The following is a 16,734-nucleotide window of genomic DNA, read 5'->3' on the forward strand; positions in this document are numbered from 1 at the left end:
TGGAAGCTGCAGTGCACAGCGGCTTTTTAGCTGCAGATATTTACTGCTGCTCCTGATGAGGTGTAAGTCTGCAGAAATCACATTTTAGGTCTTACACTAAAGGGTGAGGGGGTGGTTAAACTGGGGGTGTGCAGGCTGAAGAACCAGAGGGGTTTGGATGAACTCGAGAAAGATTGGGCAAACTGGTGGACTACTTGATAAAAATGGGAATGTCCTTCGTGTTTTAAAATCCATTTACTTGTGCGCGTTAAAGCTGACAAAAATCCTAAAGAAGATACGCGAAGTATGTTGGCTTGAATAACGGCTTAAATTTAGATGCACACATATGTGCAGTAGGCGTATTTCAAATCATATGTGTGCAAGTACACGCATGATTTAAAATTCCATCATCTGACCACTCGCACACCCATGGGTGCTTGTTTTAAAGTTTGGAAATCAGCCCCTTAAAAACCACAAAGTAAATCCTCTTGTAGGCCTTAAAATATTTCTTATGCATTTGTTTTATGCATTTATCAGTCATCTCTTAACACAAATACTTATACTTTAGCTAAGCAAGTCAGCAACAAGACAGTGTATCATTTGTCTCTCTTATAGGCAGCAGAAATTGATTTATAAAGGAACAATGATTTAATGCATACTTTAATTATTTACATCTCTCATTTCTGCAGAAACTCTCTTGTTCTTTCAAGTAATCTAGTTGACATAACATTTTGCTAAGTAAACCATTTCATATAATAGTAGTTTCCATTGATAAGCAGACTAAATTAGCCAATATATGTGGGCGATGTCATCCGGCGGTTCCAGAAACACTCATCTCTGCAAGACAGTAGAGCTTTGAGCTCTACTGAGCATGTGTGGGAATTCCTGGCAGGTTTTGCCTCATAAGCCTCCTCATTCATTTCTTGTCCGAGTTGAAGTATGGATATGTACACTGTCTCTCCTTACATTTTTTCTCAAACTTTTCTTCTTTTGTTGTTGCCTCACTGCCTTGACAGTCCCACAAAAGCACTTTTCAGTGCTACCCCCCCCCCCCCACCCCCAAAAAAAAAAACACTTTTAAAGAGAAAATCACCTTCAAGAGAACATGCCTCCAGAAGGAAAAAGCATACGGTCAGCAGTTTCAAACAGTGTATTTATGGTAAGTTAATGTTTATTACTGATGCCATGAGCTCTGCTTCATTTACTTGGACTTGGAGCACGAACAGCAAAACTGTTATGCCTTTGGACAGATATCCCCGCGCTCGCAATGCTCCAGGATGTACCATATTGAGGATCTGTGTAAATTTCTATGGAGTTGCAGCAGATCTTCCTTCCACAGCACAACCTCATCTGCCTCACTGGTAAAAGGCCAGAGCGGCAGCTGTTCAAAATCTCCATCGGTGCAGGTCGAAGCCATGGGGTCAAGTTCTTGCAGTCATCATGCGTTGAAGAAAAAGTGCCACCAATCACTAGAGCCATTGCATCAACAAAACATAAGCATTCAAATCACAGTGCCAACGCCATAGATATGATCACCTTCAGTGCCATTGGTGCAAGATGCATCAAAGCACTTGATGCAATGATCTTCAAAGCAGCTAAGGCTTTGTGCATTACCTCACTTGATGCATTAGCAGGCTCGAGGCATGACGCATTGAAACATGATGCATTGAAGTGGGGTTGATGCACAGTGCATCCACGGTGAAGTACCACACCATTTTGACACATTCCCGGGCCTCGGCTTTTCACTTGTTGATGCAAATGGATTGACACACTCAGGGTCCAATGAGGAGCCACACGGTGCAATGGTAATGTAGCTAGCACTTCCATCTGTAATAGAGGGTAGAATGAGACCAGATAATAAAATACATTTTATTTACCTCCTCAAAAAAAAAGGCATCTTCTGTCCCTAGACATGAGCTGACTGCCTAGTAGATGGCAGGGAGTGACAGGCCGGTAGAAAGCTGAAGCAGAAATGAGAAACAGACAATTAAAAAAAAAATACAGCTTGACTCCCCATCAGGATAAAGGCAGCCTCCTGCTGCAAAAGAGAAAGCAGTGCTGAGCAGGAGCCAAGCCACGGTAGTGCTGTCACTGCTTTCTGCCGCTCACAGCAGATAGAGCACGTCCTCTTCTGCATTGGAAGGGGGAAAATTGTGAACAGGTCCTCTTAGCCAAAGCTGCTGCTGCCTTTCTGACCACAGCAGTAGCATTGAGGAACTCATGTCGCCATGGTTTTAAATGGGATCAGCTGTGAACAACTTAAGCAAGCTTCTGGCACTGAAAATGAATCCAAGCCCGAATCATCGATGGCATCACATCCAGGACCCTGGCTCTGCAGGAAATCAAATAAACAAAAATTTTACAAAATCAAATGAAGGCACAATCCCAGATAAGAGGGACCAGAAGGGACCCCCATGAGCACACCAAAGTCCCACCAAAACCCTGATGACCCTGATGCAAATTCAAATAAAACAGCAAAAATAAGCTGATTTATATAAAAATAAGTACTGAGGTCACCAGAGGAGGATGCTCAGATGGTGTATTTATTATTAATTAAAGTAGCAAAACTGATTAAAATAACTGAAGCAGAATGTAGGGGACATTTGATTAAGACCCAAGAATCACTTTGAATTTTAATTTCATTAAAAAGTGTTCAGGAAAATAAAAAGGAGAACAAATAGGGAATTCCATATTACCATACAAAATAAAGTTATAATAAGAGTTAATCTGAAAGGAAACTTTATGTAACATTTTCAAATTAAATGTTTAATGAGCGACAGCGGACGAAATAGAAGGTAATGTTTGTCTTTTTGCGGATGACACTAAGATCTGCAACAGAGTGGACACGCCGGAAGGAGTGGAGAGAATGAGTCGGGATTTAAGGAAGCTGGAAGAGTGGTCGAATATATGGCAGTTGAGATTCAATGCCAAGAAGTGCAGAGTCATGCATATGGGGAATGGAAATCCAAATGAACTGTATTCGATGGGGGGGGGGGGGGGGGGGGGAAGGCTGATGTGCACGGAGCAGGAAAGAGACCTTGGGGTGATAGTGTCAAACAATCTGAAGTCAGGGAAATAATGTGACAAGGCGACAGCTAAAGCCAGAAGAATGCTGGGCTGCATAGAGAGAGGAATATCTAGTAAGAAAAGGGACGTGATTATCCCCTTGTATAGGTCCTTGGTGAGGCCTCACCTGGAGTACTGTGTTCAGTTCTGGAGACCGTATCTCCGAATGGACAGAGACAGGATTGAGGCGGTCCAGAGAAAGGCGACCAAAAAGGTGGAGGGTCTTCATCGAATGACTTATGAGGAGAGATTGAAGAATCTAAATATGTATAGGGGTGGAAGGGAAATAGAACCAAGAGCTAAGAGAAACAGATAAGTATGAGAGAAAAAATGTGTGAGGCTTGCTGGGCAGACTGGATGGGCCGTTTGGTCTTCTTCTGCCGTCATTTCTATGTTTCTATGTCATTTCATTTCTATGTACACCCTGGAGGAAAGGAGGAACAGAAGTGATATGATACAGACTTTCAGATACTTGAAAGGTTTTAATGATCCAAAGACGACGACAAACCTTTTCCGTTGGGAAAAAAATCAGCAGAATCAGGGGTCACAATTTGAAGCTCCAAGGAGGAAGACTCAGAACCAATGTCAGGAAGTATTTCTTCATGGAGAGAGTGGTGGATGCCTGGAACGCCGTTCCAGAGCAAGTGGTGAAGATCAAAACTGTGAAGGACTTCAAAGTGGCGAGGAATAAACACTATGGATCCATAAAGTCTAGAGGATGTGAATGAAGAGAGGGTGGCTTGCAGAAAAGACAGCTAATACCTGCAGATAATACCCTTATTCAATAGACATACACACAGTTACTGCGACTCAGACAGTGCTCTATGCTTCAACGGCAAGAGGAAATGTAGATAAAAGGATTTGCATTCACAAAAAAGTGGGGAGTAGCTTGCTTGTTACAGCAGTTACTACTCCAAACCAAACAAGCCTGATACTTCACTTTCAATGCATATCCAGCATAGCTCTCTGCTTCAACAGCAAGGGAGAATGAAGAAAAGATGATTTTATATTCAGACAACAATCAACAAGGACTGAACTACACAGTCTGGGTAAACAAATACGCATGGGTGTAGCTTGCTTGTTATGGCGGTTACTACCCTGATACTTCACTTTCAATACATATTCAGCTTGCTTGTTATGGCGGTTACTACCCTGATACTTCACTTTCAATACATATTCAGAGTAGATCTCTGCTTCAATGGAAAGGGGGAATGAAGAAAAGAGGATTTATATTCAGATAACAACCAACAAGGACTGAATTGTACAGGCTAGGTAAACAAATAAGCTTGGGAATGGCTTGCTTATTGCGGCAGTTACTACCCCTAACCAATTAAGCTAGATACTTCACTTAGAAGCAGTTTCAGTACTGCTCTCTACATTAATAGCAGGGGTGGAATGGAAATAAAGCCAAAAGGTTACTAAATACTAAGAGTAACAGATAAGTATGAGAGAGAGAGAGAAAGTGTGAAAGCTTGCTGGGCAGACTGGATGGGCTATTTGGTCGTCTTCTGCCATCATTTCTGTTTCCTGGGTGAAATAATTAAACTTTTTTTTTTTTTTTTTTTTTTTTTTGCAAAATTGACCATTCCAAACAATTTTGTATAGTTTAGTCCAGGTTTTCTCCATAGCTGAACTGGTTGAAGCAGTGCTGCTCAATATTCCAAGCAGCTTGAAATGTCCAAAGAGAAGCCATAGCTGTAGAAACCCAAATGACTTGGTTGTGATCTGCCTGGCATAAGAACATTATAGGGGAGAGTGAGATGACCAGGGACCCTGGATTTAATAATTTAAAAAAACCCTCTCATCAGATAAAGCAAGGGGTTAATGTTGCAGCAGCTGACATGAAACTACACAGATTCAAAAATGCATTATAAAAAAGTTCCCCAAGAGATGTCATCAGGCAGGGATACAATAACAGGTTGTTCAGTTGTTATAGAGGAGAACTGTGAGGATGGTGACATTTGGCACAGCTGAAAGCAGACTGTTACATCTTTATTCAGTAAAAAAAAAGCAGTCTGAGAGTCTCCAAGAAGTTAAATTCACTAAAGAAACATCAGAATACACAGTAGTCACTGAATAAATGAGTAGTGATTTCTGTTTGACTAATTTAATGTTTAAAGTGCTGCTCAGGTAAGAAGCAGGGAGGATCAGTTTAATTAATAAGAAAAAAGCTGAAACAATTTATCAGCTATAGATAGGAAATGGCTGTAAGCATGAGAGGCCCTGCAAGAATGGTGGCCTAAGACAAGTCACAGCATATCCTGTAGCTTATGTTTAGTGATCATTGCAAGAAAGGTCAAAGACCATAAACTGAAGATGTTTATGCTTTTGTTTCTACATATCCCAAAGCTGAGCATACTTGGCATAATGCTGACTTAATATCACCTTTGCTAAATTTTATCTGTACTATTAATGACCACCAGTTTTAATTAACTTGAAGGTGGAATTAAGAATCATTTCTTCAGACACAATACTAATACTTCTCACTGAGAAAATAAAAAGTTTAAAAAGATGTTCCTTTATTGAATAACTATAGACAGGGAATTTGAATTATCTTGTGTTTTTTTTATTTATTTAGCTAGTAAGTTCCATAAGGATACAAGACACATACAGGGAACATATAAGCATACCGGAAGATACTATTGCAAAGACAGTAGATAGACTTCTATTTATTAATTTGGTAAAGAGTAGACTGAAGATTAAGAAGATGACAACAATGCACTCAATACCAATATCCAAGGGAATTGCATCAAACTCAAGTAGCGAAAGCTAGCAGCATTATAAAGCAGCAGAACTGGGGTGAAACAGAGTGTACAAGTTAAAGTACAAGTTAAAATAAAGAAAAAAAGAAATAACACAAAAGATATTAACTTAGAGACAGAAAATGAAATATGAAATATAACTCAAAGACAAAGAAGAAGAAAATATTAAAGGAACATTCTTATCAGTAACAGGTTCTTATACAATAGCAGTAACTCTAAGAAAGAAAGAGCACAAAGAATCAAAATTCTTTTAATATATATAATAGCTAATAAGGTAACATATAGTAACATTAGAAAAATTTGAAATAAGAAAATATATTGTACTTATCTGATATAGTTTAATAGTAGAACCAATTCTAAAAAAAACAGAAATAAGAATATGAATTGATTACATTCTATGATACTTGTTTAGAAGATATACTTGTTGCCAGAATTTTCATTTTAAATACAATAAATTTTAAAAGAAAAATCATAAAGCATATCTTTTTCACCTGATTCCTTCTTTCTTTTACCCCTGTTCTCCCTCTCTACCTCTGGGAGACTAATTTGGGTGGGTTTGGGCCCCTTATATTACAAACCCAATAGTAGAGAGGGATTTCTGGAAGTGCCCCATTGTTTATTGATACCTTACCATCTGTCATATACCTCAGAGGGAAAGGTTCCCCTTGTGGGTGGGTTAAACATCGGTGAGCATCAACATAGGTCAGCAGATCCATCAGTGCCATCTGTCTACCATTCACCTCAGCATAGCAAGTCTACTCCATCCATGTTACAAATCTTAGTGGCCACTTTACCTATGCAGTTGTGTACTGTGCACCCTACATCGGGAAGGGAGGGTGTAGATTAACCCTTCCCTCTTCCCCTCCAATCACCAGACCACTTTCTCTGCCTTGATTATTGACAGAGGGGGGTACCATCTGGAGATAGCAGACCCTGTCTGTTCTGTGCTCCCACTCACGTAGGACCTATCCTGGTATCAAAAGAGGATGTGCCATTTTTTACGAGGAACTTTGTTTGGCTAAAGATACAGTTCTCTGGAAGAGATCACTAGATATATAAGTTGGATTGAGCTGTCTGAGTGATAGGAGGAAAGCTTAGCTGCCCCAATATCTTCTGCAGAATTCTTTAAGGCCATAGCCTGATTGCCCAATGGAAAATGTCTGGCACTAGACAGGTTCACCTTAGATTTGTACAAAAGATTTGGCTCAGTCTTGGTTTCCCCCATGATTCAAATGTATTCACAGTTGCTAACTTCTCCAGAAACAGAGAGTATGCTGCTTAAGGCCAATATGGTTCTTATTCATAAAAAAGGGAAAGACAAATTAGATCCCGGCATTGCTGAACGCTGATGTGAAAATACAAGCAAAAATTTTAGAACTGCGATTGAAGTTGGTACTGAAATATCTAGTCCATAGTTAACAGGCAACAGTAGTTAGATATTTTGACAATGGTTAAGAAAGATAAGGTGGAGGGCTTAGTGGTCGCATTGGATGCCAAGAAGGTTTTTGACTGGATGCGTTGGCCTTTTTTCTGTGCTACAGAAATTTGGTCTTCCACCTCAATTCATCATATGGATGAGAGCCTTTTATTTCCATCTTAAGGCCCAAGTGATCACTAATGGGAGTAGTTCAAGGTCTTTTATCATCTCTAGTGGTACCAAACAGGGCTGTCCACTTTCTCCCCTAATATTTGACCTAACTATTGAGATATTGGCACAAACAATTCATACATGGCCAGCTATCACTGGGTTCCAGATTGGGTCCATTGAACATGTTATATCTTTGTATGCAGATGATGTGCTGCTGTTCTTTCTAATCTGAGAACATCTGGTTCAAAATTACTGTGGATGCTAGCGGAGTATGGTAGAATGTCCGTGTTGCATTCGTGGACCCTTGGGCCAAGGCAAGATTGGCATAATCTGCAGGGAAGAGACCTGAAGGTTCCTACTGTTGGCAGGTGGACTCAGACGAAGCAGAGCCCAACTGGAGCTTCGCCTATATCAGCCCTTGTTCCCATCGGGTTGAGCCTTTGGGTGCTGAGGCTGGCAGATCTTAAGTGGGGACCTCTGCTGATTGCTGAGGGGTTCATCTTCGGTTAGCTGGTTGAAACAGATGGAGGCAGGTAGTGGTCAGTGGCAGGAAGTGGTCAGGCATATCTGGTGGCAGGCAGCAGTCAAACGTGTCCAAGATCAGGCCTTTCTCAATTATACAAGGCCATTTTGGTTTGCTTAGTAGCCAAGAAGCCCCCTCTTGGATTGATAAGCGCATGGAATAGTGATCTGCAACTGGATTTTACTGTGAGGGACTGGAAAGGGATCTGGATGAAGGCTCATAGAATCTCAATTTGTAGGAGAAGGGTGGAATTGATGATCAAGTTGTTGCATCGGGTATAAAGATATCCTTTTTTATATTCTACGTTCTCTCTGGAGGCCTCTAGATTATGCTGGAGAGGATGTGGGATGGAAGGCTCCTATTTGCATGTCTGGTGGGACTGCTCTGCCTTCTGGGAAAATATCGGCGTGCTTATGGAAAAAATAGTGGGAGTTCCTTTCTTGCTCACGCCAGTTCTATGTTTGTTGGGGAGATGGGAGACTAGTTGATTGCCTACAGCTAAAAGGATACTGGTTAGCCAATTGAAACATGCTGGCAGATTTGCAGTTGCTCTAATGTGGAAGTCCAGTCCCTCACTTGAAATCTGGCATAAATAAGTTCTTGATCTGGCCTTTGCAGTGCGGATGGCTGCTCATGACCTGTTGAGAGGGATTGTATAGCCACATTTGGATCTTTGATCTGTGCTATGGTCTCCCGCAGTTTCTGAACAAACAGGTTATCACCTAGACAGGGAAGGTCCACTAATTTCTCATGTATGTCCTCTTGAATCGAGTCATGCCATACAACATTCGCCTATGGAACATGCAGAAGTTCTAGAAATTGAATCAAATGCTTTGAAGACAATAGGGCTTGGGATAGTGTTCAGAATCTGTCTGTCTGTAGGAAAGGTTGCAGTTTCTGCAGGTAGTCATGTATATATTGTACCATGTAGAATTGGTGGATTGTAATATGACAGGAGAGCATGGAAGCTTGAAATACCTTTTTAATAAACTGGTCTAGAAACTTGTGATCTTTTCCAAGCAGGGAACTGAAATTAATCCTCAGCTTTTTTGCTTTTTTTTTATCATGAAATCAATCATCACTGAATTGCATGGTAGTTGTACGATACCAAAGCCTGGAGATTGTTGAACACTGAACTTCAGCTCCAATTTTCTTGTGGTTGGCATAAGAGAAAAAGGAGTTTCCCACATTCTCATCAATAGAACAATGAGAATTGTGTGGACAAGAAGACCCACTGGCTCTGAGACGTGTTGAGGATTTGTAAAAGGCCCACTAGCTCTGAACGAGGATCTTTATCTTTACAAACAAGGATTGCTGGGGCACAGGCTATCTTTTCAATGAGTTTGGCGTATGAAAGGTCCTCCGGAGATGAAGTATGTCCTGCAAAGGGTCGGAACGAATACCTGTAAAGTCTTCATCTGAACTCAGTGGCACAGGATCACCCAAGAATTTAATGAGGATGAGAGGGCCTCAGTAGGCTCCACCAGCAGAAGCAGAGGTGGCACCTAGCTCCAAACTTGAGGACTCTGCTGCAATGGAGTGGGATGAAGACACCCGTAGAATGAGCTCCAATGATGTGTATATTCCTACAGGGGAAAAGGATGCTGATATGTGGAATTACCGCAGCCAGGTTCTCAAGATGAGGCTGGAGTAAAGGCCCAGATTGCTTGGATAATGCAGAGAAAAAACATTTTTACTAGAAGTGAAACCTGGTCCACTGATTGGTATGGCTTCTGGCCTGCTGTGCGCACTGGTACATCCTTTTTTTTTTTTTTTTTTTTTTAACTATTTTTCAACGAAATTCACAGCACATCCTACAATGCATAAACAGGTAAGCCACCAGTTTCAAGAAGTATCTACTGGCAATATTACAGGACTATATATTAAACTTTATTATATATTCAATAAATGGTCAAAGCAATCAGATTTAAAATGTCAATGTCCACTACGGATCAATTATTCTAATAAACCCAAAAATGTCCTCAAATCTTCTCAAAACAGGATTAGCAGCCAGATGTCCAAATGATTTCCTTTATTAGGTAGTAACACGAATATATGAACAATGCCCAACTCTGGCCGAGTTTCGCCCTCTTACAATGGGGCTACATCAGGGGCTCTACTTGAGTCGTGTTATGATGACAATCCAAGTCTTAAGAAAGACTGTGCAACAAAAGGTTATTGGAAAGGCTGGTTAAACTCTCAATGACAGCGGTACCTCAGTTTCTTATTTCATAAACACAAGGGTTGCAAATGTGCCGAAATTTTTTGATGTGGTTGTGAAGACAAACACGGGTGGCAGTGTGGCTTTCCCTTGTTAACTCGAATCAAATCATTTGGACATCTGGCTGCTAATCCTGTTTTGTCGCCCTCACGGCTTTGTTAGACAGCCTTCCTTGCTGTTTCTTCAGTCCCTCAAATCTTCTCATACATGGCTAAATTATGTTTCAGCAGGAAATTGAGCTTTTCTATGCCAGATCAAGAACATATCTTATGACCTGAACTATCTGGGAGCTGTGATTGCCAAGCAAATTTTATCTAAATAATTGGCTGAATGCATACAACACTGCTATCACTTAAATTACAACTCACGGATTTAGTTAAAGCTAATCAAGTAAGAGCTATGGCCGCTTCTATAGCTCACCGTTGTGAAATGCCCATCGAGGACATCTCCACGGCTGCAACTTGGTCTTATGATCATACTTTTACATTTCACTACTATCTGGATAGCCTCTTCAGAACTGACAGTAAATTTGGGCAGGACATTTTTACATAACCTGTTTTCTCTATAGTCTACTGTCCATGGTGAGAACTGGGTTATTTGCTAACAGGCAGATACAGAAAAACGTACGGGAGAGCTGGCAAGCACCCACTCTCCCAGCGCGCACACAGGCCACTCTCCTGGGCACGCGATTCAGGACGGTGGCCTATGCAAATTAGGGCCCGCGGTAAAAGGCGCTAGGGACACTAGCGCATCCCTAGCGCCTCCTTTTTGACAGGAGCGGCGGCTGTCAGCGGGTTTGACAGTCAACGCTCACTTTTTCTGGCATAGGTTCTCAAACCCACTGACAGCCACAGGTTTGGAAAACGGACGCCGGCATAATTGAGCATCCGTCTTCCGACCCGCAGGCCAATTTTTAATTAATTTTTTTTTTAAATTTTTAATTTTTTTTTTACTTTTGGGGCCTCTGACTTAATATCGCTATGATATTAAGTCAGAGGGTGCACAGAAAAGCAGTTTTTTCTGCTTTTCTGTACACTTTCCCAGTGGCGGCCGAAATTAACGCCTACCTTTGGGCAGGCGTTAATTTCTGAAAGTAAAATGTGCGACTTGGCTGCACATTTTACTTTCTGTATCACGCAGGAATAACTAATAGGGCCATCAACATGCATTTGCATGTTGCGGGTGCTATTAGTTTCGGGGGGGGGGGGGGGTTGAATGTGCGTTTTTGACGTGCTATTACCCCTTACTGTATAAAGGGTAAAGCTAGCGCGTCAAACGCGTGTCCAAACCTGGGCTAACAGTGCGCTCCACCAGCTAAGTCCAAATATCAGCAGTTAGCCTCATAAATTGTACTGCTAATTTGCTGCACCCCAGTCTGCTCTCTACATTCCTAATTTCTAGGTGACTACCTTTTTAGCCATATAAGGGCATATTCAGTGTCTGCTACTTAGCCGCATAAGTCCCACTTATACGGCTAAATAGCACTGAATGTGCTTTGAATATTGACCTCACTGTATATTACAGGGCAAACTGCCATTGATTTTATGCCACCATTCTACCTAGCCAGACCTTGAGGCTGGAAAGCATAAACTCTGGATCTAAATGGTAATGATATACAAAAAAAGTGCCTCAGTAAAATTACAAAATACAAGAATTAAAAAGTTTTTTTAACCAAATAGAAGAAATTTAACAAATGTATGTACATTTAGGGGCGGATTTTCAGAGCCCTGCTCGCGTAAATCCGCCCAAAACCGGGCGGATTTACGCGAGCAGGGCCCTGCGCGCCGGGAAGCCTATTTTACATAGGCCTCCCGGCGCGCGCAGAGCCCCGGGACTCGCGTAAGTCCCGGGGTTTTCGGAGTGGGCGTGTCAGGAGGCGTGTCGGGGGCGGGGACGGAGCGCGCGGCATTGCGGGGGCGTGTCGGCAGCGTATTGGGGGCGGGTACAGGGGCGTGGCTACGGCCCGGGGGCGTGGCCGCGCCCTCCGTACCCGCCCCCAGGTCGCGGCCGGCGCGCAGGAGGCCCGCTGGCGCGCGGGGATTTACGCCTCCCAGAGGGGAGGATTTACGCCTCCCAGAGGGAGGCGTAAATCCGCCGACAAAGGTAGGATGGGGGTTTAGACAGGGCCGGGCGGGTGGGTTAGGTAGGGGAAGGGAGGGGAAGGTGAGGGGAGGGCAAAGGAAAGTTCCCTTCTAGGCCGCTCCGATTTCGGAGCGGCCTAGGAGGGAACGGGGGTAGGCTGCGCGGCTCGGCGCGCGCAGGCTATACGAAATCGATAGCCTTGCGCGCGCCGATCCAGGATTTTAGCCGATACAGCGTACTTTTGTTTGCGCCTGGAGCGCAAACAAAAGTAGGCTGTTCGCGCTCGTCTGAAAATCTACCCCACAATATGTAAAAGGTGTAATATGTGAAATTTTTAATATGTCTATGTATACATTAAATGTATTAAACATTATTATATTTGTTCTCTTTGGTTAATAAAAGCTTTTTAATTCTTGTATTTTGTAATTTTGCTGAGCCACTGTTTCTGTATATGATTGTGTTGCTTTGTTGTTGTACCTTCTGGTTTCATATATGGTGGTGGTTTCTTTCTAAATGGTAATGACCATTTGTAGGTTACATAATCTGAAATGTGATAATGGGCTCATCCCTGATCAACTCCTCCAAACAGCAAAGCAGAGTAAAAGTAACAGAGGGCTGCACCTGGCTGCAATACTATTACCATGCGATAATCAGTTTTGCAGCAAATTTGAAAATTGGCTCTTGTCCCTAAAATAACTTGGAGGGTGGGATTAGAAGGCACATCTCCCAACTGGTAGTGTGCCCCAGAGACCTTTTGCACATTGCAGGTTTGTCATTAACAAAATTAGTACCAGTCATTGACTTTTGTGAAATGAGTTAGTGGTTTCAGCGCAATATCTAGTGAACAAACCAGTACCTTAAAAAAACTCTCATGTCAGCTGACTTTCTCAGCAGAAACATCAACTTAACGAGTGTAGAGTCAGAGCTTGCCCCTCAAGCTCTACTCTGAACAGCTGGGCTGAGAAAGATTGGAAGGAAAATAAGCACAAGGGAAGGATGCCATCTTTACATTTTACCACTGTAAATATTTTAAATGTCCGTGTATTGTCCTTCCAAATATACAGGAAATACTCAACTGTTTGGAATGGTGACAACTACAGCTGTGCTTTAAATAAAATTATAAACAAAATAAATAATCCTAACTGCTGTTTTATAGTTCATCCACTTTTCTAACTGTACGTTTAAAAAAACAACATCCATTGTATAAGACATTAGCAAGAAAATGTGCTATTTGTTTTAGTTTACAGACAGATGCTATTGGCCGCAGCAACAAAGAAAATTGCATTACTACAATCAATCTAGTGCAAACAAAGCATTCTTTTCTTTTTCATGCTAGTGAATTTAGTGCTCATGCAAATTAACGCACAGAACCCTGAAATCATCCATTTTTGCACACAAAATAGACAGCATAAACAGCTTTCCTCTTTATTCTCCCGCCAGTGTGCTTAAACCCGGCTCTGGGATGTCCATATCTAATGGTGGGAAGTTAATTTAGTTTCTATTTCAGTTTAATTTCTCTCCTCTGTACTGACATTGCCAGTAAAGTGCTGCTGGTGGTTTTATTCTGCTGGGAAGTGGACAGAGTCCAACAGTTCACTTCAATTAGGCCACCAAACGGTTTTGATCTGGAAATGACTTTAGCCCCTATAAACCTGATCCAGAATGAAAATGGTAATCTAAGTGTAAAGGGCTGTTTATTCCTGTGCTAAACCTTAAAGCTATCCCTTTCCCTGGATCTATAAAATTTAAATACACCTCCATATTTTTGTGTTAGAAAAGTACGGGTTTATTGCAGTGGTGTGAGCAATAAAGAGCATTTATTTAAAACGGTTGTATGCCACTTCATCCAATTGTCCACAATATGTCGCCGCTGAACAAAAGATCTCATTGCAATGAATGTCACTCCTAATTTTGTAGATCATGTTGTCACAACTAATATGTGCTATAGCCCAGTGATACTCAACTGAACCTTCGATCTGACCCTTCCCCCACTAAAGCCAGTTGGGTTTTCAGTAAATCTCTAATGAATATGCATGAGATAGATTTGCACATATTGGAGGCATTGCATGCAAATGTATCTCATGTACATTCGTTAGAGATATCATGAAACAAAACACAAATTTCCAAATTTGTGTTTTGTTTCAAGTATTTGGAGATCTATCTGTGTTTTATCTTCTGTAATGATTATATAAGTTTAATAAAAATAAAATTAAAAAAAAAGAGATATCATGAAAATCTGCGGGACAACTGAGGATTGGTTTGCGTGCCACTGGTTTACTCAATGATAAATATCCCGAGTAACTGATGTAGAGAACTGATATGTGACGTTTTGTTCTTTTGGCACTGTTGGGGGGAATGCCAGATGAAACTTCACCCCTCTTTTGTCATTGATAATATAAATCGGAATGATTCTGCATGCTGCCTCTAATCTCTGCATTCCAGTGCACACTGTAATATGCCTGAATGGTGGGGCCCTGATATAACCCTGCTGAGCTTACTAATGGCAAATGAACACGAATTTTAAAGCTAAATAACATATATGCTTGAATCTAAAGTCTATTTTCTCTTTTCCCTCTCTTTTGCTGTTGTAATGTGCTGCCTGAAGGCTGTTAAAAATATGGTTGGAATGGTAAGTACTCTACTAAAAAGCAGAATGCATTCTTAAACCTGCTGGTCTCTGTTTTCGGTCCTTATCTAGAGCAGGAAGCACTGATTGTTAAACTGCCTGTTTAACCATTAATATCCAGACACATGTAAGCTAAATTTCTTTCTCTTTCTATCATTTAAAATATATAACTTCCTATTTTGTGTTGAAGCTTATTCATATGCTGAAATGCTGCAGATTGTTAAAGCTAAATGTCCCGTTTTACTTGATACTGAAACCTGTAGTCCAGTCTTCCTTCGTATTTTCTACCAATGCATTGAAATTGCATTGAAAAAGCTGATGTGTTTGTGTTGCCTTGGTGGGTGTGAGATGATAATCAGTGATTGCTTGTGTATTTAATTTTTCACCAGCTGCCTTGCATGAAGTCTGCCAGTGCATTAACATTTCATTTGGTAGCTTGGGTATCTAGTGCTGATCCAGTCCCAACAGTGTGAATGAGCTCTGCTTGCCAATGAAGATTGTAATATATTTTAAAGAAAAATACAAAATATGCTGCATCTCTCATGAAGCTCCCAGTATCTGTTTTGTTTCATCTACTGCACACCATAAAAGTGGATATTTATTTTTGCTTATATAGTTTCCCCAACTAGTGTGCCATGGAAAAGTCACCACTGCCTGATGCTCAAATTCAGATCAGCACCTGCGTTCTGTCCTCAGCAACAAACTATACCAGTAGTGGTTCTTAAACATGCAGGAGCTCCTTTCTGAGAATGTGTAGTCAAGCATGCTTCTTCCTATAAGCCCTGGAGAAAAGGAATTAATAAGTAGCATGCAGAGCATGGCTAGCCATGCCCCAAATTGTGCAGCACACACACTGCACACAGCACCTCCTCCTGTTCTCCCTCTCCGCAGCACACCTTCTCTAAGTCCTTCCAGCCTAGGTTGAATAAGACAGGGAGAGGATGAACTGAGCACTAGATGTGACTTATAGACTGTTAAGAGTAGCAGCAGTGGGGGAATTCTAGCAGTTGTATGCAGCAGCCAAGGTAATTAAACAATCTGACTGCTGACAATACACCAACTTTTCCCTTCTTCTGCATTTGTATATAAATGGAGCTGGTCCAATATGATGGGTTCATATATATCTCTGTTTTAAATTTTGGAAGAGATTGGTGGGGCTTTCAGTGAATCCCTCGCTCTTCTTCTGCATCCTCTCTATGTCTGCATTGCCTGCTCTTTTATTAATGTAGGTGTGCCTTAGGCTTGAAAAGGTTGGGAAACATTGACCTGTGATGGGAAATATGTTGTTGTATGCTCCTTCCTCCCTGTTAGTGTTTAAAAAGCGCTGTTTTAAGAATGGATGCATCAATCTTATGCTACTGCAGACTCAAAAGAAACCTACCCATTTTGACAAAGCAAGCACTAAAGGACTTGTATTTCAGTACATTTTGATTTCTAAGTAAAGAAAATCCCAGTTTCAGTGACTGACGGAAAGATATACATTTGTCTTCTTCAGCTGCATCAAGTTCTGGTTCAGCTCCAAGCTGGGGAAAAGGAACATGATTTCTCCTCCGCCCCAATCCAAGTGTCCATCAGTGTACAGCTCTGGCGCTTACCGGGGTGTCATGAATTTTTGGCTGCTTTAGGTATGAACAAAATTCCATTTGTACTCCTTCCCCCACTCATCTGAGTTTCGTCTCCCGTTTCACCCTTTAGTATCTGTGGGTCTTTTATGTTTACCTAGGGCATCCCTGGTGACTTTTTTTTTTTTTTTAATATAAAGGGTGATTATCACATCATATGCTCATTTTGTTTGCCAATAGTGTTCAAATAACCTCTGAAAGTATTAATATCTCTTTCAGATCACTCTTGTAATTTGCAGTTCTGTAAATGATGAATTATGTTGTG

General features: G+C 41.4%; 1 protein-coding gene across 2 annotated transcripts in view; it reads left to right on the top strand.

Annotated features, from left to right (window-relative positions):
- TTC28 (tetratricopeptide repeat domain 28) overlaps positions 1-16,734 on the top strand; it is a 2,190,403-nt gene that overhangs the window by 2,112,442 nt on the left and 61,227 nt on the right. The window contains exons 20-21 of one of the 2 annotated variants that reach the window (XM_029572102.1): positions 14,827-14,850; positions 16,343-16,472. In XM_029572102.1, the coding sequence (XP_029427962.1) occupies positions 14,827-14,850; positions 16,343-16,472 (154 nt within the window). The remainder of the gene's footprint in view (positions 1-14,826; positions 14,851-16,342; positions 16,473-16,734) is intronic. The other variant, XM_029572103.1, reaches the window with a different exon arrangement.

Source organism: Rhinatrema bivittatum, chromosome 11 (assembly GCF_901001135.1).
Source record: "Rhinatrema bivittatum chromosome 11, aRhiBiv1.1, whole genome shotgun sequence".
NCBI classification, from domain to species: Eukaryota; Metazoa; Chordata; class Amphibia; order Gymnophiona; family Rhinatrematidae; genus Rhinatrema; species Rhinatrema bivittatum.